At 45.3% G+C, this 21,444-nt stretch overlaps 2 protein-coding genes across 7 annotated transcripts; one reads left to right on the plus strand and one right to left on the minus strand.

Moving 5' to 3' along the window:
* Positions 1–100: 100 nt before the first annotated feature.
* PMEL (premelanosome protein) lies at positions 101–9,336 on the minus strand. 4 transcript variants are annotated; one of them, XM_043968044.1, is made up of 11 exons: positions 9,237–9,336; positions 6,096–6,212; positions 5,796–5,942; positions 5,287–5,418; positions 4,779–4,940; positions 3,354–4,115; positions 2,741–2,857; positions 2,338–2,422; positions 1,976–2,181; positions 1,782–1,869; positions 101–308 (listed from the first exon to the last, which is right to left on the minus strand). In XM_043968044.1, the coding sequence occupies exons 1-11, from the start codon at positions 9,334–9,336 to the stop codon at positions 173–175; spliced, it is 2,052 nt and encodes a 683-aa protein (XP_043823979.1). In that variant the 3' UTR covers positions 101–172. The 4 variants fall into 4 exon arrangements, with proteins under 4 accessions (XP_043823979.1, XP_043823980.1, XP_043823978.1 ...); XM_043968045.1 differs by having other exon boundaries at positions 148–308; positions 1,972–2,181; XM_043968043.1 differs by having other exon boundaries at positions 148–308; positions 1,782–2,181.
* Positions 9,337–12,492: 3,156 nt separating this feature from the next.
* CDK2 (cyclin dependent kinase 2) lies at positions 12,493–20,646 on the plus strand. 3 transcript variants are annotated; one of them, XM_043967114.1, is made up of 8 exons: positions 12,541–12,800; positions 13,623–13,700; positions 13,869–13,989; positions 14,566–14,736; positions 17,176–17,277; positions 18,229–18,384; positions 18,680–18,883; positions 19,248–20,646. In XM_043967114.1, the coding sequence occupies exons 1-8, from the start codon at positions 12,685–12,687 to the stop codon at positions 19,350–19,352; spliced, it is 1,053 nt and encodes a 350-aa protein (XP_043823049.1). In that variant the 5' UTR covers positions 12,541–12,684; the 3' UTR covers positions 19,353–20,646. The 3 variants fall into 3 exon arrangements, with proteins under 3 accessions (XP_043823051.1, XP_043823049.1, XP_043823050.1); XM_043967116.1 differs by lacking the exon at positions 18,229–18,384 and having other exon boundaries at positions 12,493–12,800; XM_043967115.1 differs by lacking the exon at positions 13,623–13,700.
* The last annotated feature ends 798 nt before the right edge of the window (positions 20,647–21,444 follow it).

Genomic DNA, 21,444 nt, shown 5'->3' on the forward strand with positions numbered 1-21,444 from the left:
GGAGGTTTGTTCTCCTCCTTTTCTCCACTCCCACTCTGCTCGGGGTTGTCGGTAGACAAGAAGAAATCCAGTGTTGTGTTCAAAGTATTTAATTCAGGTAATGGAGGAGAAAAGGGAGGAGAGGATCTGAGCTCCTCCCAGCCCTGGACTAGTCCTGAGATGTTTTGGAGTCTCAGACCTGCTGCCCATTGAGGAGGGGGCTGCTTTCTCCAGTGGGGCCTGGATAGAAGGAAGGGGGCAGTTTCAGCCAGCGAACGGTACGTCTAGGCAGCCAGGATTGTGGAAGAGCTGAGCCCTGTTTCACTCGCCTGGAGTGACAAGAGGAGGAGCAGTGATCAGAGGGGATGGAAAGTCTTTCTTAAAGTTGCCCTAGCCAGCCCACAGGGGATTTTCATGTGTACCATCCCAAAGAAAGATATATCACCCATTTTCACAATGTCTAACCACCATAAAGTTTCTTTTCTTTTTTTGTTTTTGCGGGGCATTGAGGGTTAAGTGACACAGCTAGTAAGGATCAAGTGTCTGAGGCCGGATTTGAACTCAGGTCCTCCTGAATCCAGGACCGGTGCTTTATCCATAGCTAGGTGCCTCCCACCATAAAGTTTCACTTAGGTCTTGAGGCCATTTCTTTTCATTCTGCCTGTCTCTCTCTCTCTCTCTCTTTTTTTTTTGGTGAGACAATTGGAGTTAAGTGACTTGCCCAGGGTCACTCAGCCAGTAAGTGTTAAGTGTCTGAGGCTGGATTTGAACTCAGGTCCTCCTGACTCCAGTGCCGGTGCTCTATCCACTGCGCCATCTAGCTGCCCCCTGCCTATCTTACATGGGGACAAATCTACCTCTAAAGCCTTCATCTTAAAAGCCCACAGACCTCTGGGGTACCTCACTCTATCCAGCCTCTTCTTTGTTTTATTTCTCCCCCCAAAATACAGAGCAATGCTTTCCCTATTGGTGGGGAGGATATCTGTGGTAGGAGGAGGGACAATAGTACCTAATGTAAGAACACATTCGAATGGCACTTTATGGTGATAGAGTGCTCTATATCCCTTCTCACCTAATCCTCATGACAGCCCTGTGAGGGAAGCAGTACAAGTCGTTAATTCCCATTTTAGAATAAGAATTTAGAGCTGGAAGGGACCTTAGGCTTTAGTTAGCAAGGAGGTTTTTAACATAGGGTCAGTGAACTTGTTTGAAAAAATATTTCAGTAGATCCATAGGCTTTAGCAGCTGCCCGAAAGGTTAAAAGCTCCTATTCTGATTGAATATCTCACGTTACTGAAGGAGGGGAAGGGACCCATGCCCAAGGTCATACAACTAATAAGTCAGCAGATCCAAGGTAGAAATTCTTGCCACTACTTCATACTTCCTGATATTATAGAAGAGGTAAAGGAGGCTCACAGCAGGGCCCAGGGTCACATAGCTCCAAGTGGCAAAGTTGGAAAAGCTGGACCTTCTAACCCCAAGTCTAGAACCCTTAAACAATGGCAAGAAGGCTAAAGCAGGGGGCAGCTAGGTGGCGCAGTGGATAAAGCACCAGCCCTGGATTCAGGACGACCTGAGTTCAAATCAGGCCTCAGACACTTGACACTTACTAGCTGTGTGACCCTGAGCAAGTCACTTAACCCTCATTGCCCCGCCCCCCCCAAAAAAAAGCTAAAGGAAGACTGGGTGAAACTCAAGAACCACTTCTCTGTTCCAAATCTCTATGGAAGACAGAATGATTGGGGAAGAGCTGAAACTACAGCAGACAGGCTAGCAGATGGAAGCACAAGGAGGCATCTTACCTGTATATTAGGGATGCCAGGGCTATTGCCACTACAGCCAGCATAATGCCTACCAGCAGTGGAGCCTTCTGGGGGCCTGCCTCCTGTCCTGTGAACACAGCCCCAGGTGTCCTCACTGTTAATACTCCTCTCTCTTTGAAACCTCCTACCAACCACGAGAAGTAACATCACCCCACCTTTCCTCAAATACCTACTTGGGACCACGAGCTGAGTGCTGGCCATAACCAGGCTGTTGGTATCAGCCAGGGATACATTTAAGCAGTAGATCCCAGCTCCTCCCTCCAGAACTTGGTGCAGCACCAGCTGACAATCTGGACTGGAAACTACAGGCTGGCACAGTTTCTGGACAGGGAGCTGGCACCCTGGAGATGAGATCTCTGTGCACACTTCCTCAGGCAGCCTGAATATGGGAAATAGAAGGGGGGGAAGAGTCAGTCTATGCCAGGGAATCGGGGAGAAAGACTGGGCAAAGAAAGTCAGTGCTATTAATGAGGACTGGTGAGTCTCCTGGAATTAAGCATTTCCAAGGGTCAGTGTCCCCTTCAAGAAAACTCACCCTCCTTGGCAGGACACAGTGAGCTCAAATGCATCTCCCTCACTGACGGGCACAGCCTGCAAGATTTCAGCACTCTCAATGCCCTCTGTGGAGATGGACAATCACAAGGGAATTCTTAGGCTTTCTGTTGGAAAGGACCTTGGAGTTCATCTCCAACCTCCAAGGAAACTGAGGCTCACAGAATCAAGCTACTGTCCCTACTCTTTCTGGTCTGGAGAGAAACTGCTGATTCCTCCAAATAAGGATCCATTGTCTGAGTGTCCCCTGAACTCCGGAGCTGGCTCAGAGCCGCAGAATTTTTGTGGAGATCTTGCCAACAAGCCTTTCCCTCTCCAGGCTTTGGGAGACTTACCTCCCTCCTGTCCCTCTCCAGCCCCTCCTAAATAAAGCAGACAGGACTCACGGACAATGTCAAGGGTGAGAGCAAAGGAGCCAAATCGATACAGGATGCAGTCCAGAGGAGTCTGGCGCTTCACCAGCACCAGGACAGCTGTGCCAGCAGAGGGGAGGGCTGATAATCCTTTAACATATATATTGTGGGAAAGAAGGTTAGGGGGGAAATGGACCACCATGGAGATTTGTTGTTGTTTTGCTTTTGCGGACGATGAGGGTTAAGTGACTTGCCCAGGGTCACACAGCTAGTAAGTGTCAAGTGTCTGAGGCCGGATTTGAACTCCAGTCCTCCTGAATCCAGGGCCAGTGCTTTATCCACTGTGCCACCTAGCTGCCCCCATGTTCTAGAGTTTTTCTAGTTGGGGCCAGCTCAATCAGATGTATTAACTAGTTGAAGTGGGCATTTGGGACATTTGGGGTTATGTGTCAACAGCTGGGAGATTTCTACACATTTACATAGGAAACAATGGCATACCTAAGGAAATACAAACCCCATGCAGATTAATTCCAAGTCTACCACCATTCCTACCTTCTTTTCCATTTTAATTCTAGGGACAAGCTGATATCTCCCCAGGGCAGGAGAGGGCTGGGACCCAAGATTCCTGAATCTCAACTATACCCACCTGTTGTTCCAGGGAAGTTGGTGGCTTCTGGTCTCAAAGAAGTCATAGAAGGGTTTGTGGGTACCTCTGAGGTGCCCTCTGCAGGAAGAGTTGGGCTGGTGCCTGGGTTTACCGTGACCATATCAGAGGTGTCCGCAGATTCCACAGTTTGCCCTATTCCTGTTGTGTTCCCTATTACGTCTGCAACTAAAATCCCCTCATCTGTGTTATTGGTTGGTGGTACAGTTGGCATTTCCCCAGCAGTGGTGCCTGGGAACCCTGCAGTTGGCCCCTCTCCAGCTGTGGTCCCAAGGACCTGTATAGTTTGTGCTTCCCTAGTAGTGGTGTCAGAAGCCGCTGCAGTTGGCACCTCCGTGGCTGTGGTACTGGAGGCCTCCGTAGTTGGCACCTCCCTGGCGGTGGTAGCAGGGGCCTCTGAAGTTATCGCTCCAGCTGTGGTGCCCAAGGGCCGGGTGCTTGGAAGATCAGTGCCTGGCGCAGGAGAGGTCCTACAGGAGGTTAGGGGAATGGCAGCTTCCAAAACCACCTGGGCAGTGACTGGGCCAGGCACCTGGTAGGTGTGAGTGACAGTGGGTACTCGGGAGATTAGGGTCCCACTGCCATCTCCAAAATTCCAAGTGTAGGATATGTCAGCCTGGGATAGATAGCTGCTAGGATCATGGAGCTGGAGGTTGAAGATCAAGGGTTGGTTCCTCAGAAAGTGCTTCTCTCCCCCATCAAGGGCCTGAAGCTGTGACACACTCACAGAGAATGGAACCTGGTCTGGGAGTGGGGTCACAAAGGGTAAGATTCAGGGCCAAGGACTTTCCTGACTCCTCCCACTTACCAGAGCTCTCTGGACCTGGACAGCTGGATTTATGGGAGACTCCATTTCCAAGACTATTTCATTTCCTGGTCCTCACTGACTCATCACTAGCCCTTCACCCTTCCATTAAAAATTTTTTTTTTTTTGCAGGGCAATGGGGGTTAAGTGACTTGCCCAGGGTCACACAGCTAGTAAGTGTCAAGTGTCTGAGGCCAGATTTGAACTCAGGTCCTCCTGAATCCATGGCCAGTGCTTTATCCACTGCACCACCTAGCTGTCCCTCCATTTTCTATAATCATGCAAATTCCCTGACTCAGTCTCCACAACAGAATACTTTCTTTTTTTTTTCTTTTAAATTTTTTTTTTTAATGGGGCAATGGGGGTTAAGTGACTTGCCCAGGATCACACAGCTAGTAAGTATCAAGTGTCTGAGGCCGTATTTGAACTCAGGTACTCCTGAATCCAGGGCCCATGCTTTATCCACTGTGCCACCTAGCTGCCCCCAACAGAATACTTTCTTAACCCATTCCCAGCATCTGGCTAGTCCCTCTTGGACCCAATCCCTTCCTAGACTTCTTGCCTATTTTTGTCACATCCCTGCTTCTATCCTTTATTCCTACCAGTAAGAGTGAAGGCAGATGAGCCTCTGGCAATGGGCACATAACTCCGAGGTCCTCGGTGATGATAAACTGTCACTTCCATGGTATGGGGACCTATAGCAACTCCAAGTGTCTCAATGCTGAGCTTGGATACTGGGCCTCCCAAAACTTGCCAATATTGCCCTGTGGTTGAGGTAGAGAAGAAGATTAAGGACTTTGGGGAATATGGCCCAGAGAGGACAGAGGTACAGATGGGATGGGATCAAAGGAGATTAGCAATGTTAAGAGAGAGCAAAAGCTGATATTGGCAGGATGTTCAGATGAGTGCAAAGTGGGTGTCAATTTAAAAAAAAAAAAGGACCCAAGGTACAAAACCATGGAAGGGAGAAATCTCAGGACTGAGAGAGCAGAAGAGGGTTCAAGGGAAAGGAGGCCAGGATTAAGATGATCCCAAAGGTGAATAGAGTCCCTAGTGAAAAGGGGAAGGATTTGGAATGTATTGATGGGTTCAGAGAAGGTAGTTTCTTACCCCAAGTCTTCCAGACATAGATGAAGCTTCTATGAGGTCCAGCCTCAGAAGGGCAGGGTTGCCCATCAGGGAAGACACAGCCAGTTTCAGAACCTTGAGGATAAACAGGTTGTCCACCCCATACTTGGCTCCCTGAGAGAAATACGATCGTCTTTGAACCTTAATGTCTTTTTTTGGGGGGTGGGGTGGGGCAATGAGGGTTAAGTGACTTACCCAGGGTCACACAGCTAGTAAGTGTCAAGTATCTGAGGCCAGATTTGAACTTAGGTCCTCCTGAATCCAGGGCCAGTGCTTTATCCACTTCACCACCTAGCTGCCCCTCCCCTGATTTCTTCTTTACCCCCAATCCCAACTTCCAACCAAGAAAAGGGTTACAGGCATTGACTGAATCAAGTGAAGCCAGTGACTCAGTGGGATAGCATTCTGGCCATGAGACATTTTATTACATCTGTGAGGATATTAAGGGGAATACTGGGAGACATACTCAGGTACAAAGAACAGTCCCTTACCATTGATGGTACCATTGCTGGCCCAGATAATATGCCCATTGGGCAAGACCTGCTGGCTTGGGGGGAAGTGCAAGATGATAGAGAAGGAAACTTGGGCACCAGTCAGAGTTGGGGCATCATTACTGACCTCCAGGGTCACCTCACCTCCTGTATAAAAAAAGAGCATTAATTGGGGATGCTGACCCCCTGCATGCCCCTTTTCATCTTATGGTTGATCTTCTAATTCTGCCTCTAATTCTGCTCTTCTCACCACTCTCCTAATTCTACCCCTACCCACTTGTCCCAAGTCCTGTTTCTTACCTCTCCAGCAGTCAGGGTTCTGAATTCCATCCTCCATCCATTTTGGATACAGCTTTGAGTCCCAGACATCAGCCTGGGGCTGATTCCTGACACCTTTCCAGCCTGGTTCACTTGGCCCTAAAAAGAATAAACCACAATAATCCTCCCACTTAGGGGACATGTAGTAGTAGTGGTGGTGGTGGTGGGTAGCCATAGTGGTGGTGGTAGTTTTAGACTTATTTATATATCTATATTTTGTTTGGAACTGTGATTTTATTGGTATAGAAACATCATATATCAGTATAGTTCTGCAATTCATATTTGAGTAAGAAACCACAATTCCTACCCACGGCACTAAGAAATTGAGGAACTAGCCCATGGTCACATAGCTAGTATGTGTCAGAAAAAGGATTTAAACCCATTTTCCTGATTCTAAGATCAGCCCCTCTATCCACCATGCCTCACTGCTTTTAGGTGATGAATGTCATATCACAATAGATTAGAAAGAACACTGTGAGGGATGGGGCACAGCATCAAGGAACCTAATCCTCTAGTAAGGATGGGAAATCTTAGAAGGGTCTAGAAAATGGCGAGGAGCCAGAAGGAGAAGATAACTAGGAGAATAAAGCCCTTGGCTGGATGAATCTGATGTGGGACTCAATTCTCTGTTCTAAATCTCTATGGAGAACAGTGATCAGGGCTGAAACTGCCACAGATGGGTGAGCTCAGTGGTTTCCAACTTGTGGCCAGTAAAGATATTACAATGAGTTAAATATGCCTCTTATAGACTGAACAAATATTCAGTGGGCCTGGATTTAAAACCTACTTCTGATACGACTTGTGTGGTCTTTTTTTTTTTTTTTTTTGCAGGGCAATGAGGGTTAAGTGACTTGTCTAGGGTCACACAGCTAGTAAGTGTCAAGTGTCTGAGGCTGAATTTGAACTCAGGTCCTCCTGAATCCAGGGCCAGTGCTCTTTTCACTGTGCCACCTAGCTGCTCCCGACCTGTGTGGTCTTAGACCTCAGTTTCCCCATCTGAAAAATGAGGGGGTTGGCTAGCATTGTCTCTAGCTTCCCTTTCAGTTCTAAAGCTACAATCCCATGAAATAATGTTGCATGAATTCATGTATCACCACATTTCAACTGTATATAGATGCAGTTACTCATAAAATACAAATTAATTTTAAAGTGTTACTGAATTCATAAGTAGCTTTCTCCCCGCCCCCAATCCACAGATACTAATAGTACAACTGCTACCATGTGAGGGGGTTGTAAAATGTTCTTGATGGAAAGAAGGAAGGAAGGAAGAAGGAAGAAAAGAAGGAAAGAAAAAGAAAAGAGGGAAGGAAGAAAAGTCAGACAAAATGTTCATTCCTTTTTTTTTTTTTTTGCAGGGCAATGGAGGTTAAGTGACTTGCCCAGGGTCACATAGCTAGTAAGTGTCAAGTGTCTGAGGCCGGATTCGAACTCAGGTACTCCTGAATCCAGGGCTGGTGCTTTACCCACTGTGCCACCTAGCTGCCCCCTATATTCATTCCTTTTGACCCAGAGATTCCACTACCAGGCATATTCACCACAGAGATCACTGAAAAAAAAAGAAAGATCCCATAGTCAACAAATATTTATAGAAGTATGTTTTGTGGTAGCAAAGAACTAAAACTTATCTATAAATTGTAAATGCAATCAACATAATAGAGTATCGCCATGCTTAAAGAAATGACCTACAGGATAATGCAGAGGATAGAAAGACTTATATGAACTAATGCAGAATGAATTCATCAGAGCCAAGAAAACAATATCCTTAAGGACTATAACAATGTAAATGGAAAAAACAATCACAAATGAGTGGTTCAGAATTACAAAGATCAAGCATGGCCATAAAGAAGAGATAAAGAGGCAGCTAGGTGGCACAGGGGATAAAACACCAGCCCTGGAGTTAGGAGGACCTAAGTTCAAATTTGACCTCAGATACTTAACACTTACCAGCTGTGTGACCCTGGACAAGTCACTTAACCCTCATTGCCCCACAACAAAACAAAACTAAAAAAAAAAAGATAGGAGAAGACATCTTCCCCCACTCCTTTGTAGAGACATGGGAGTCCACAGGTGAAGAACATTGAATCTATAATGAGATTTTACATATTTATTTATGTAGATATATACATATGTCAATTGTGCTAATTTTTCTTCTTTTTATGAAAAAATTATTTGTTATATGGTATGGCTCTCTGGAAGGGGGAGGAATACAGGGGGAAGTTTAAGTGATGAAAAACAATAGATATTAATAATAACAATAAATATATATACTCATACTAAAAAAAGATCGAGAACTGCCGGATTAGATGTTAGGGGAGATGGGGTTTCCTGACTTTCCAAGATTCAGAGGGACAACACGGGCAAGAAATGGGCCTGGGGACTTGTGAGTAGAGAGAAGGAACCTAGAATAATCTTCCTGAGTATCTCATTGTTAGGATAAAAGGAGTAATAAGATCTCCCTCTTCTCCTTTCTCCTCCCCAGTCTCTTCCCTTACCATAGCTTCTGTTATTCCAGACCAACCCCCTTTCTCTGTCACGAGGTCCCAATCCCCCAGGAGATCCTTTTCATGTGATTCTCAGCTGAGACCCCCATGCCTCCTTATCCCTAGCCCTGGAATAGAAGGCAGGGACAATAGGCCTCCTTCCCAAACCCAAAGGAAAAGGGGGTTCCTCTTTAACCTTTTGATCTCATACACTTCTTTCTTTTCCCACAGAAGTGCCTCCTTCACATCCATGCCCATAAAGTGCCAGGTACCAGAAGAGGCAGGAACACTTGATCTACCAACTTTAGGGATGGCCTATTTCATGTTCAAAAACCTTTATTTGATCTATCTCACCCCTTTGGAGTCAACAAGCAATAAGCACTCCAAAATTCCTTCCCTCTTCAAAAGGTGCTTCAACTCAACTTTCCCACATTTCTAGAGGGGAAGGGATAGATGTCTAGTGTAAATGTTCAAGTCTTTCTAAATAGATGGGGACAGGGGGTCAGAAGAAGCCTGGGGAAATGGCTGGGGGAGCCATTGTCCCCAAGATTATAGGGAAGCCAAGCCTAGGAGATAGTCCCAGCTAAAACTGCTCACCCCCCTCCCATCCTCCTAACACATCCAAACTTATTCTCATACTCACCATCAGCAGCTATTGTAGTCAACAGGACGCAAGTCATGGCCATCTTATAAAACCAGATCATCTGTCCGAGTCTCATTCTTTCTGTCAGTGGAATAGCCATAGCAAAGAGACTGGTGCTAGCTCCTATATAAGAAAGGGGTACTACTCATTTGCATAGCCCTGCCTATCTTCTCCTCCCTTCAAATTCCCAGAGAAGAAAGGAAGAATTGAGGAGAGGTCGATGTGACTGACAGTGGTGATGTAGAAAAAAGAACACTGTGGTGGCAGCTAGATGTTGAAGTGGATAAAGCATCGGCCCTGGATTCAGAAGGACCTGAGTTCAAATCTGGCCTTAGACACTTGACTCTTACTAGCTATGTGATCCTGGGCAAGTCATTTAACCCTCATTGCCCCGCAAAACCAAAACAAACAAACAAAAAAGAACACTGCACTAGGTAGCAGAAAATGGCAGCTCTCTCTCTTCCTGCTTCTACCAATTGCTGGTTGCATGACTCTAATCTCTTTGAGCCTCAATTTCCCATAAGTAAAACAGGAATGTATGAAAATACTTTGAAAACTTTCCCTACTTCAAAATCTGGGGGATGCTTTGAGCCCCACTAGATGATTAGATTTTAGGCTCCATTTTCCTCAAAGCCTCAGATAATTGTTAATTATATGGTAGCCCAGGGGGGCAGCTAGGTGGTGAAGTGGATAAAGCACCAGCCCTGGATTCAGGAGGACCTGAGTTCAAATCCAGCCTCAGACACTTGACACTAACTGTGTGACCTTGGATAAGTCATTAAACCCTCATTGCCCTACACAAAAACAAAAACCAATTATATGGCAGCCTGAATCTCTGGGATAGACAAGAGTCAAGAAAGAATGAAGGAATTTCTCTCCAACTCTTTATTCTTTTTTTTGGTGAGGCAATTGGGGTTAAGTGACTTGCCCAGGGTCACACAGCTAGTAAGTGTTATGTGTCTGAGGCCAGATTTGAACTTAGGTCCTCCTGACTCCAGGGCCGGTGCTCTATCCACTGTGCCACCTAGCTGCCCCTCAACTCTTTATTCTACCAATCATCTCTACCTCCCTCCTTCATAACTACACAAATAATTCAGCATAAGAGATTCATCCGGAGTTAGTTACATCAAATTAAGGACCTCACAAAAAGATGGAGACAGAACCTGTTCATCTGACAACCTGTGAGACAAACAGGAAGAGCTTAAAAAATAAAGGTAGTGGAGAGAGCATTGGATGTGTAGGGTCGGAGGGGGTCGGGGGTGGAGAGAAGATGTTAGAGTTCTTGTTCAGACACTTACTTGCTGTATGACCCTGCAAAAGGAGACAATCACACCCATACTATTTACCAAACAGGGTTGTTATGGGCATCAAATGAAATCACAGGTACAAAGTATTGTATCAGTGGGGCAGCTAGGTGGTGCAGTGGATAGAGCACTGACCCTGGAGTCAGGAGGACCTGAGTTCAAATTCGACCTCAGACACTTGACACTTACTAGCTGTGTGACACTGGGCAAGTCACTTAACTCCAACTGCCTCACCCCAAAAAACCCCCCAAAACAAAGTGTTGTATCAACACCATCTATGAACATATTTACACCATCACAGGGCTGTTGTGAGGATTATATAAAATCAAGGATGAAAAGGTTTTTGTATACCTTGAGTACTATATAAATATTTGTTATTAGGCTAGTAATAATATTATAATATTATTATTCTAATAAGTGGCAGTTGTTTAGGACCTTGAAGTCTAAAGTCAAAAGGGGATTTGAACTCAGAGATTTGAACCCTGACTATAAAAACAGGAAGCTATTTATCTACTGGGCCCTGCTGCTCTCATTACTATTATAATAGAAATATTGTCATACACAGTGGTGTGCTGGTAAATGCTTAAAAACCAGCTCTCTGAAAAAAAAAGTATGAACTACATACTTTTACATTTTCACTTTCTTAGGTTTAAACAATCAACAAAATGATTAATCAAGCCCTAATTTGTAGCATTTGCTCATTTCTTAAGTGTAAATTCTCACACTAAAAAAAATTTTTTTCTCACACTGAAAATTTAACAATTGACTCTCATGAACTGGTTTGAGCGGGCTCCAGCACACCCTTGGATATCATCTCTGGACTCAGAACCACAGTTCTCCCTGTTCAGGGTCATTCTTCTCTATTCAGGACTCACTTAGAAGACAGAAAAGTGGGGCAGCTAGGTGGTGCAGTGGATAGAGCACCGGTCCTGGAGTCAGGAGTACCTAAGTTCAAATCCGGCCTCAGACACTTGATACTTACTAGCTGTGTGACCCTGGGCAAGTCACTTAACCCCAATTGCCTCACAAAAAAAAACCAAACAAAAAAAAGAAGACAGAAAAGTGAAGAAAAAGATCTGCAGTTGGAGTCATCACACACGAATTCAAATTCTGCCTCTGACATTTACTAGGCCTAGCACAGTGCCTGGTCCTGTGGCACTTAGTAAGTGCTTAATAAAGGGCCACTTAACTGAGCCTCAGCTTCCTCAACTTTAAAATGGGGATAATAGCCAATACAACCTACCTGACACAGTTGTGGGGATCGAATGAAATAAAGTATTATTATTTTTTTTTTTGGCGCGGAAATGGGGGTTAAGTGATTTGCCCAGGGTCACACAGCTAGTAAGTGTCTGAGGCCGGATTTGAACTCAGGTCCTCCTGAATCCAGGGCCGGTGCTTTATCCACTGCGCCACCTGGCTGCCCCCGAAATAAAGTATTTTTTTAACAGTGATGGCGATAAGCTTCTTGCAGCGTGTGGGTGAAAAATACTTTGTAAGCCTTAAAGCATTTATATAAATGGCAAATATTATGATTCTATTCCTCTGATCAGGATTTGGAGACGAAAGGTGGACAAGAGACTAGGGAATCTCTGTAGACCCGAGATACTAAGGGGAGGGGATATGGATTCAAGAAAAGAACATGGCTATAGGAAATGGGAGATTATCTACAGTGGATGAATAATCACTGGACATAGACAGGAGCTATCACCAAAATAGCTGTTCCTCAAGTCTTTCAAGCAAGAAAAGTTGAACTAGGTAAGGAATTGGCAGGCTGGGGAAAAGGGATGGGGCGTTCGAGTACTTTACTGGAGCCAGTAGGACAGGATAGGCCCCTTAGCCCCACCCATATGATGACGTAGGCCAATAAGACACTTCGGGGGCGGGGCGAGTGAAACGCGGGAAGCTGGGGCGGGGCTTCTGGAGGAGGCCGGGCGCGGGAGGGAGGAGGCGGCAACATTGTTGCAAGTTGAAGAAACTGACTGACAAGGGGCAAAGGATACAGCGCGTTCCATCCGGGCTCGGGCCACCGCGCCGGCCCCCTGCCCTCCAACTCTGCCCCCAGAGCCGGGGTGCTCTTCTCAGGATTCCCATCCGTTCCCAAGTTCCCACTCTTGGGCCGTGCCGGCCCCGCTCCCCGGCTCTCCATGGATAATTTCCAAAAGGTGGAGAAGATCGGAGAGGGCACTTACGGGGTGGTGTATAAGGCGAAGAACAAGGTGACTGGAGAAGTGGTGGCGCTCAAGAAAATCCGTCTGGACACGTGAGTGGCCCCCTCCTACCCTCGACCCCACTACCTCGAGGGTTCCTGGAGTGCCCCCCATCCTAGATAGAGGTCGGCGGGACCGGAAGATGGAGGGACAGTTTCTATTGGAGTGGGCTTCTGGCTTGTGGGGGGACAGGGTAGCGTGGCTTTCTGGCTGGTGGGTTCGGAGGGGTCTCTCAGTACCAGTTGAAGAAAGCTTAGAATGTGGAGAGCCTCTTCCTAAAATTGCCTGTGACAATGCCCCAAATGTGTAGGGATTAATTCTGGGAGAGGGAAAAGACCCCTAGAATGGCCTGTGGGACCTAATGGAGTTGGACTTTGTAGGGAGTAAGGAGGGAGAGGGGTGGCAGGGAGACCCCAACTGGTGGGAAGTAGCTGCCAACAGGTCTTCCCCCTCTACCTTAGAATTCTCCCTGCTCTTTCAAAAGAATGGCAGTTGAACCTTCACTGGTCCTCCTGGGGGAGGTTAAGATTACCTCCCTCAAACCCTTTTCCCATTACTTTCCCTTTCCTCAGTTTCCCATAGTGTAAGAGAGTTAGATAGAGACCTCACTTCCTAGCACCTTATTGTACTCTGGTGGGAGGGAGGAAATGGTGGCCTTTATGTGTCCAAAAGCCACTCCCTGGCCTGTGAGCCCCACCCTGCATGGGCAGGAGTAGTAGTTTGTAGGTTGGCATTCCCTCCTTAGTCTTCTCCTCACCTTCTCAGAGGTGCTTGGAAAGGCCTCTGTTAGCAATTGGGATCTAATTAGGGAGATTGGGCTGTGGGGAGTGAACTTCTTGCTAAACTCCCATCTCTGCTCCCCCATCCTCTCCAAGTGAGACAGAGGGCGTCCCCAGTACTGCCATTCGAGAGATCTCTCTACTCAAGGAACTTAATCACCCCAACATTGTCAAGTAAGTATGTCTTTGAGGAGGCTCCAATATGTTGATATGTTCATACCCAGAGAGTGGGCCTCTGATTCCCCCATCTCTTCCCAGTGACACAAACCTGTTTTCAATACATCAATATCAATGATCCATTTTCCTCCCTCCCTTTTGGTCACCCTGACCTCTCCTCTGTAGGCTGCTGGATGTTATCCATACAGAAAACAAACTCTACCTGGTTTTTGAATTTCTGCATCAGGATCTGAAGAAGTTCATGGATGCATCTGCCCTCACAGGCATCCCTTTGCCCCTCATTAAGGTAACTTGCCTCTCCCTCCTCTTCTGGTCTTTGATTCTTCTTTTTGATAATAACATCCTTAATATCTATCCCTATATTCCTTGTGTTCAGAGAAAATAGGGGATTCTACCTACGGTAATGGGTTTAAAACATAAAATACAGGTAATTCAGGTTCTTCCCTCACCCCCCCCCCCCATTTGTGCCTTATTTTGTAGCTCATTAATTAGGGCTGGGTTGGGCTGGGCTGGGCAACCAAAAAAGTTGCAACTACAGTGAGTCAACTCCTTATTAACTGCTCAAGTAGAAGGTGAGAGAGTTTTGGATAGAAGAGGTTAACCAGCTCATTTAGCTGAAAGTCTGTAGTTTACTTAAATACTTCTGACATGAAAGCATTATGAGTGCCTTCTGGGGAGGGACAATGACTGCATTTGAAGGATGGGATTCTGGGTTCTTCCTGGGAAGCTATTTTTAGTGCATTGGTAAAAACAAAAACACAAAAAAAACCCTTTTCATTGAATATCAGCTGTGTACAAGGCACTATAAGGGAGAGCTGCATCCTATCATGCTATTCTTTCTTCTCTATATCTCTCTTGCCAGAGCTACCTGTTTCAGCTCCTTCAGGGTCTAGCCTTCTGCCACTCTCACAGAGTCCTCCATCGAGACCTCAAGCCACAGAACCTCCTCATCAATGCTGAAGGCTCCATCAAGCTGGCTGACTTTGGACTAGCCAGGGCCTTTGGAGTACCTGTTCGTACCTACACTCATGAGGTGAGATGCCCATAACCTGTTCTCCTCTTATAGGCACTTCCTGGTAGTCTTCACATACCCTTTGCCAAGTCACTAAATGTTTATGGTTCTCAGTTCCTCAATGAATATTTATGTAGAACCTCCTATTTTCTTGGCACTTTGCTAGGGATACAAACATTAAACAGTTCCTGCCCTCAGGGAGTTTACATTCTATTTAGAGAGACAACATATTCATAAAGAAATATATAGAAAATAAATAAGAGATAATTTTTTGAGGGGGAAGGACATTAGGAGGTGAGATCAAGGAAGATTTTTTTTAATTGTCAAGTAAAGTTTTGAAGGAAAAAAAAAGATTCTAAGAGGTAGAGGTGAGTGGGACGGCATGTGGGGGACAGGTATTGCAAAGATCACATGGCATGTGTTAAGAACAGCAAGAGGGCCAATAGAGGAGATAATTTTTTTTTGAATAAAAGTATTTTATTCTTTTCCAGTTACATGTAGAGATAGTTTTCAACATTTTTTAAAATAAGATTTCCAATTTCAAATTTTTCTCCTTCCCTCCCCCTGTCCCCTAGACAGCAGGTAATCTGATATAGGTTTTTATATATATGTATATAATATAATAACATCAAACATATTTCTGCATTAGTCATGTTATAAGAGAAGAATCAGAGCAAAAAGGAAAAACCTCAAAAAAGAAAAACAACAGCACCAAAAACAAAAGAAATAATATGATTCAATCAGCATCCATACTCCACAGTTGTTTTTTTTTCTGGATTTGGAAATCCTTTTCCATCATGAGTCCTTTGGAACTTTCTTGTACTATTGTATTGGTGAGAAGAATCTAGTCTATCACAGTTGATCAACTCATAATGTTGATGATACTGTGTATAATGTTCTTCTGGTTCTGCTCATCTCACTCATCATCAGTTCATGCAAGTCCTTCCAGGTTTCTCTGAACTCTAGAGGAGATAATTTTAATAAGATTAGAGGTAATAAGGTAAGTTGGGGTTAGATGTAAAGGGTTTTTAAAGCAAAACAGAGATTATATGTGATCCTAGAAGCAGTGAGGAGCCACTGGAGTTTATTGAATAGGGGGAGGGTACCCTAGATTATATCTCATTTAAGGGAAGAAAGATCCCACAACTGTTGGAGTAGGTGCTATTATCCCAATTTTACATTTGAGGAAACTGAGGCAAACAAAGGTTAAGTATGCATCTGAGGACAAATTTGAGTTCAGGTCTCCCTGACTGCAGGCCTATCACTCTGTCCACTCTGCCACCAGTTGCCTCTAAAGTGACATAGGAAAACTTGTCCTTGCAACTATATAGGGGATGGATTTGAATGGAAAGGGACTTGAGGCTGGGAGACCAATTAGGAGGCTATTTCAATAGTCTTGGCAAAAGGTAACGGGGGCCTGAACTAGAGTGGTGGCTAAGTGGGAAGATGGGAAAGATAGTTTAGATTTAGAATTAATAAAATTTGGCAACTGATTAAATATGTGGGGTGAGGGAGAGTGATAAATTAAGGATAATGTTGAGGTAATAAGTATGAGTTATTGGAAGGAAGGCGAAATAGTTTTAGAAGGGAATAAGTTTAGAGGATTAGGAGATTTCTTTCTCTACAAAATGAAAAATCAAAGGAAAAATGCTGGTAAATCTCATCTATTAGTATTATGTTTGTATATTATGCTAAAGCATATCACATTTTTTCCATCATAAAAAGTATTTTATTTTCCAGTTTCATGTAAATATAGGTTTCAACATTTGTTTTCATAAGATTTTTAGTTCCAAAGTTTTCTCACTCCCTTCCCTCCCCTTCCCAAGACAGAAAGCAATCTGATATAGGTTATATATGTACAATCACATCAAACATATTTCTGCATTAGTCATGTTGTGAAAGAAGAATTAGAAAAAAAAGGGAAAACCTCAAAAACAGAAAAAACAAAAGTAGAAACAGTATGGTTCAATCTGCATTCAGGATCCACAGTTCTTTTTTCTGGATGTGGTGAACATTTTCCATCATGAGTCCTTTGGAATTGTCTTGGATCATTGCCCTGCTGAGAAGAGCTAAGTCTATCACAGTTGATCATCACACAATGTAAAGCATATTATGATTGACAATAACAATAATAATAATAAGAGGTAAGGAGCCCCTGACACTCCAGGAAGATCTCAGAATTTAATCCCATTCATTGTGGAATCAAGTTAACTAGACATAAAGCTGGGACAACTAGATAAAAGCACATAGAGGACACAAAACAAATTGTATGGCAAGGTTAAGGACCATGTGTTAGATTGGCTTAGGGTTGGAAAAGATTACGGGGCGGGGTGGGGGGGGGAATCAGTGGGAGATAGCTGAAGAGATGAAAAACTACCCTAAAGATTGGAGTTTTTAGAGAATGCTGTCGAGGCTTGGATTTTCCTATCTAAACATCTCCAACCTTTCCATTCCATTCAGGTGGTAACCCTGTGGTATCGAGCACCAGAAATCCTCTTGGGTTGTAAATACTACTCAACAGCTGTAGATATATGGAGCCTGGGTTGTATCTTTGCTGAGATGGTATGTTATAGACCCTGACCCTGACCCTGACCCTCACCAATCCCCCACATTCTCACCCCCTCCATGGTGCTCAAGCACACACACACACACATCCCCCTTCAACCTCATGGCATGAAAACATTTAAGAACTACCACACTGGTTAAGACCTATGCTCCAAACAGCCCTACATTAGTTTCTGACAGCAAGTATTGTGGTAGTGGAATGGGGTGGGTGGGTGTGCTTTTCTTCCCTGATAGTGACTTCAAATGGTAAGATAATTCCCCCACAAAATCCCCATTTCTTTCACCATTGATTTATAGGTAAACCAATTTTTATAGCTATTTCATGCACTCCAAAAGTTTACTCCCTGCAATGGGAAGTAGTGCTTCCTGCACTGAACCTAAAATTTCCTCCCTCAACTTCCTAGGATATCTCTCCTGGTTCTAATAGCACAGAATTCAGGGAGCTTTATACCAGTTTTTATTTTATAGACTTTGAGCATATACTCTCAGCTTTTGACTTTCAAGCACTGGAATCTTGATATTTTTAGTCATGTGGGAGCCCCTCTCCCCATCCCCTTGATTCTTTAAGTTATTCTTCTGAATCTCCTCCAGTTTCAAGGATAATCTCTTTTGAGGTATAGTGACCTGAACTGCCCCCAGTATTCCAGGTACAGATTTACCATAATTTTGACAACTCCTAACCTTTTGTAGGTCTTTTTGGCCAAAGTATCTTCAAAATCAGCAACAAATAGTTATTGAGAGCTCTTTCCCAGGTCCCTTTCCTGTACTGTAGGATCATAGAAGGGACCTTGAAGGTCATCTAGTCCACCCCTCCCCCCTCATTTTATAGATGAGGAAACTGAGCTAAGGGCTCAGAACCCATCATCTTAAAATATATAGCATGGGTTATTTGTCCCTTAATGTATTACCTTACACTTGCCCATATTCCTGTTTCAATCAATCCACAAGGATTTATTAAGCACCTACTGTGTGCCCAGCACTGTGCTAGGTGCTGTGGGGGATAACAGAAGAAGTGGAAGACACAGTCCCTGCCCTCTGTACTCCTATCTAGAAGTGGCTGCATCACAAGGAGGGGGGATGACTTCAATGCCCACCCCACACCCCGTGAGTGGCTTGGGATCCCCTTGCTGCACATCAGTGGCCCCCACTCACCCCTACCCCAACCCCCCCACCCCAGCCTAGGGGGATCTGAAAAGCCATGGTTGGGGGAGGGAAGGAGGAGGCGTGGAGATAATAAAGGGGCTTTATTGTCTCAGGCTCAAGTGTGACTGACCCCGTGAAGGGCCCTGGGGGGAGTCATGGGGTCCCATTGACCTTTCACTGCCTGTGGGAACCTCTACTTTCTGTGCAGGAAGGGGTTCACCTACGTCAATCCTGCCCCCCCCCTTCTACTTTTCAGATCACCCGTAGGGCTTTATTCCCTGGAGACTCTGAAATTGACCAGCTGTTCAGGATCTTTCGGACCCTGGGGACACCAGATGAGGTAGCTTGGCCAGGAGTGACCTCCATGCCTGATTATAAACCCAGCTTCCCCAAGTGGGCACGACAGGATTTCAGTAAGGTGGTGCCTCCACTAGATGAAGATGGACGGAGCCTGCTATCGGTAAGCTAAGGAGGTGGAAAGAAGCTAGCCTCCTTTTCTGTACCTCACAATCCCAGAACGGTTACCACCACCCCATCCCACCTCCCCTACCCCTTCTCACCAGGAGAGTCACAAAGAGGTCAGGCCCCTTGGACTCAAAGATCTTACCATTTCCTAAAGAAAAGATTTTTGTGCCTTTTTCTTTGGTGCTTTCCTAGGGACTGCCCAGCAAAGCTTAGAGGGGCTAGAGGTTGAAGTTGAGTCATATGGTATGGTGCACTGCAGAAATAGCCCATCTATTTGGAAGGTGGGTGGGATCCTGTTTTTGCAGATCTGTGTTTCAATAGACATACTTGCTAATAATAATTTCCTTTTCTTCCTCCAGCAAATGCTGCACTATGACCCTAACAAGCGTGTTTCAGCCAAGGCAGCTCTAACTCATCCTTTCTTCCTGGATGTTACTAAGCCTGTGCCCCACTTGCGACTCTGAGCCATGCTGTGCCCCTACCCCCCAATCCTATCCTCACCTTCTAGGGTAGATCAGCCCTGGCCTGGCTCCAGGGCTGTTTGAACTTAGATAGGGGTCAGGGGAGAGCCACTTTGGCTGCCCCTAACTCAGTTTACCTTCTCACTTTTCCCACTCTGCCCATTTTGGGGATAGGTGGGGATTGGGAGGGGTAAAAAAATGAAAGGGAGATTCAGTATTCAATGCACTTAAGCCAACCTCTGCCTTCCACTGCCCCCTTCTAGGGCATAAGCAGTGAGACAGACCCTGCAGCCTCAGCTCCTGATCTATGCCGAGGGGGATGGACAAAAGACAGGACCTCAGGGCACCCCACTGTCTGATAAACCACCCCCTCCCTAGGACTTCTGTCTGGTGATGATTGTCTCCTGAGTTTGGGAGTGATACATAGGATTTTCAGCATACCCCTCCCATCCTCCTGCTGCTACTCTTTTTATATAGGACCTACTATAAGCAGAGGGCTAGGTGGGAAACTTTGAAAGAACATTCCACAGGGCCCCTTTTAAATAATTGTGTATTTTTGTTTTTGGTGTGTGTATGTGTGTGCGCTTTTCTTTGTTGTGAATTTTTTTTTTTAATTAGATAAAACCACATTTTGTACCCTAGAATGCTCATCTCCCCTCATAGGCTGGAAGAATCAAAACCCAGCGGCAGTAAAGGGCTGCCACAGAGCTAACTGGCCCTAGTTCCCTTGTCTGCCACCCCTCTGTTCTGAAAATGAACTTGGGGTGAAGGATGGGAACAAAGGGAGAAGAGAGGGAGAATTGTTCTTCCTTCTGGTCCATGACTACTTCACTGCTGCCTTGTAAGGGTGGGAGGTGTTTGATTTTCCATCCCTTTTGGAATTGGCCTCTAGTTTCTTTCAGTTAACTGTTGAGCGTCTATGTCTCCTATCCTCCAATGAAGGAAACTCGAAACTGGGGCAGGGCTTAGGGTTAGAAGTCATTTTGAGAATGCCTGACACTTTTTTAAGGGAAGGTTGTGACTGAGCAATGGGAATGCCGAAGAATATTTGTTTAAAAGAAGGAAGGACAATACTATTTATATTCCAGGTTGTAGTAGTTTTTGTTTTTTTGTTTTGTTTTGTTTTTTAATCGGGGAAGAATTTTGCTGCCATGTGCACCTTTGGGATTTTGTAAGGGAAATCTTGAAAAAAATATTTTTGTCTTCCTATGGTCTTGTGTGTCCTCACCTCCTATCCCCACAACCAATCCCTGTTAATGTTATTTGTAATTTAGTTTGTTAAGTCATTAAAACAAAGTTCCTAGTTTTATAGCCTGTTTCTTTTATCCTTGGGATTCGGGGGAATGAAGGGCAAGGTCTGGTGATGGGTGAGGCGGTCTTGGATTTTTTTCCAACTGACCCCGCCGGGGCTGAACTTCCCAGATAAATGACTGGAGTCATGCAGCTCTGGAAGCTGGCGGGAGGAAGCCGGAACGGAACACAATTCTTCCCGCCTTACCCCCTTGCTGTAAGTGGGGTCACACAGACCATCGAGTCTGGCCCCTCGGAGCCGGAGATCTACAGCACCTGCATCTTCCCACCCTCCAAGTCCCAGAACGAAGCCCCTCCACATCGCGAACCCAATCAAAAGGCTGGGTCCGAGCAAAGGAGGTCGTGACCTTTGCCCCAACCCCCGGAAGTGAACATTCCCTCTGCCTTCGTTCCCCTCCCCCCTCCCCCCTCCCCTGTCCAATCCAGTAAGAAGATCCTCCTAGGTAAGATATATTTAGGATTGATCTGCAAATTTCTCACGGGAGGAAAGACCTGGTATCAACCCCAAACTTGGGGGTCGAAGGTTAAGAGGCTTCCCTTTTGCCCCGCCTCGTTTGCCAATCAAACTCAAATTCGTGACACGATTGGTCAGTACTCTGCCAGGATCCTTCCCCCATTGCTCACCTGATTAGATGTTTATGAGACGAAAGGAGGAGGTGGGAGTTCGTTGGGTGTCGAGATTCCATTGGTCGCTATAGACGTCCGTTACCAGCACACCGCCCCCTACCTCGGAAACTTTGCTCTTTAATGGCTGCTAATTTGCATGGAACTTCGTTGTTTATTG

The sequence above is a fragment of the Dromiciops gliroides genome, chromosome 5, assembly GCF_019393635.1.
Source record: "Dromiciops gliroides isolate mDroGli1 chromosome 5, mDroGli1.pri, whole genome shotgun sequence".
Lineage (NCBI taxonomy): Eukaryota > Metazoa > Chordata > Mammalia > Microbiotheria > Microbiotheriidae > Dromiciops > Dromiciops gliroides.

What these genes read in the sequence shown, in the direction of transcription:
- PMEL (XM_043968043.1), bottom strand. Translation starts at nt 9,336, where the DNA reads ATGGCTATTCCACTGACAGAAAGAATGAGACTCGGACAGATGATCTGG. An exon ending in CTATGTCTGGAAGACTTGGG is followed by an intron (nt 4,941 to 5,286) that starts GTAAGAAACTAC and finishes CCTCAACCACAG; the next exon opens with GGCAATATTGGCAAGTTTTG. An exon ending in CTGGCATCCCTAATATACAG is followed by an intron (nt 309 to 1,781) that starts GTAAGATGCCTC and finishes TTGTCACTCCAG; the next exon opens with GCGAGTGAAACAGGGCTCAG.
- CDK2 (XM_043967114.1), top strand. Translation starts at nt 12,685, where the DNA reads ATGGATAATTTCCAAAAGGTGGAGAAGATCGGAGAGGGCACTTACGGG. An exon ending in TCCCTTTGCCCCTCATTAAG is followed by an intron (nt 13,990 to 14,565) that starts GTAACTTGCCTC and finishes CTCTCTTGCCAG; the next exon opens with AGCTACCTGTTTCAGCTCCT. An exon ending in GTTGTATCTTTGCTGAGATG is followed by an intron (nt 17,278 to 18,228) that starts GTATGTTATAGA and finishes TCAATCCACAAG; the next exon opens with GATTTATTAAGCACCTACTG.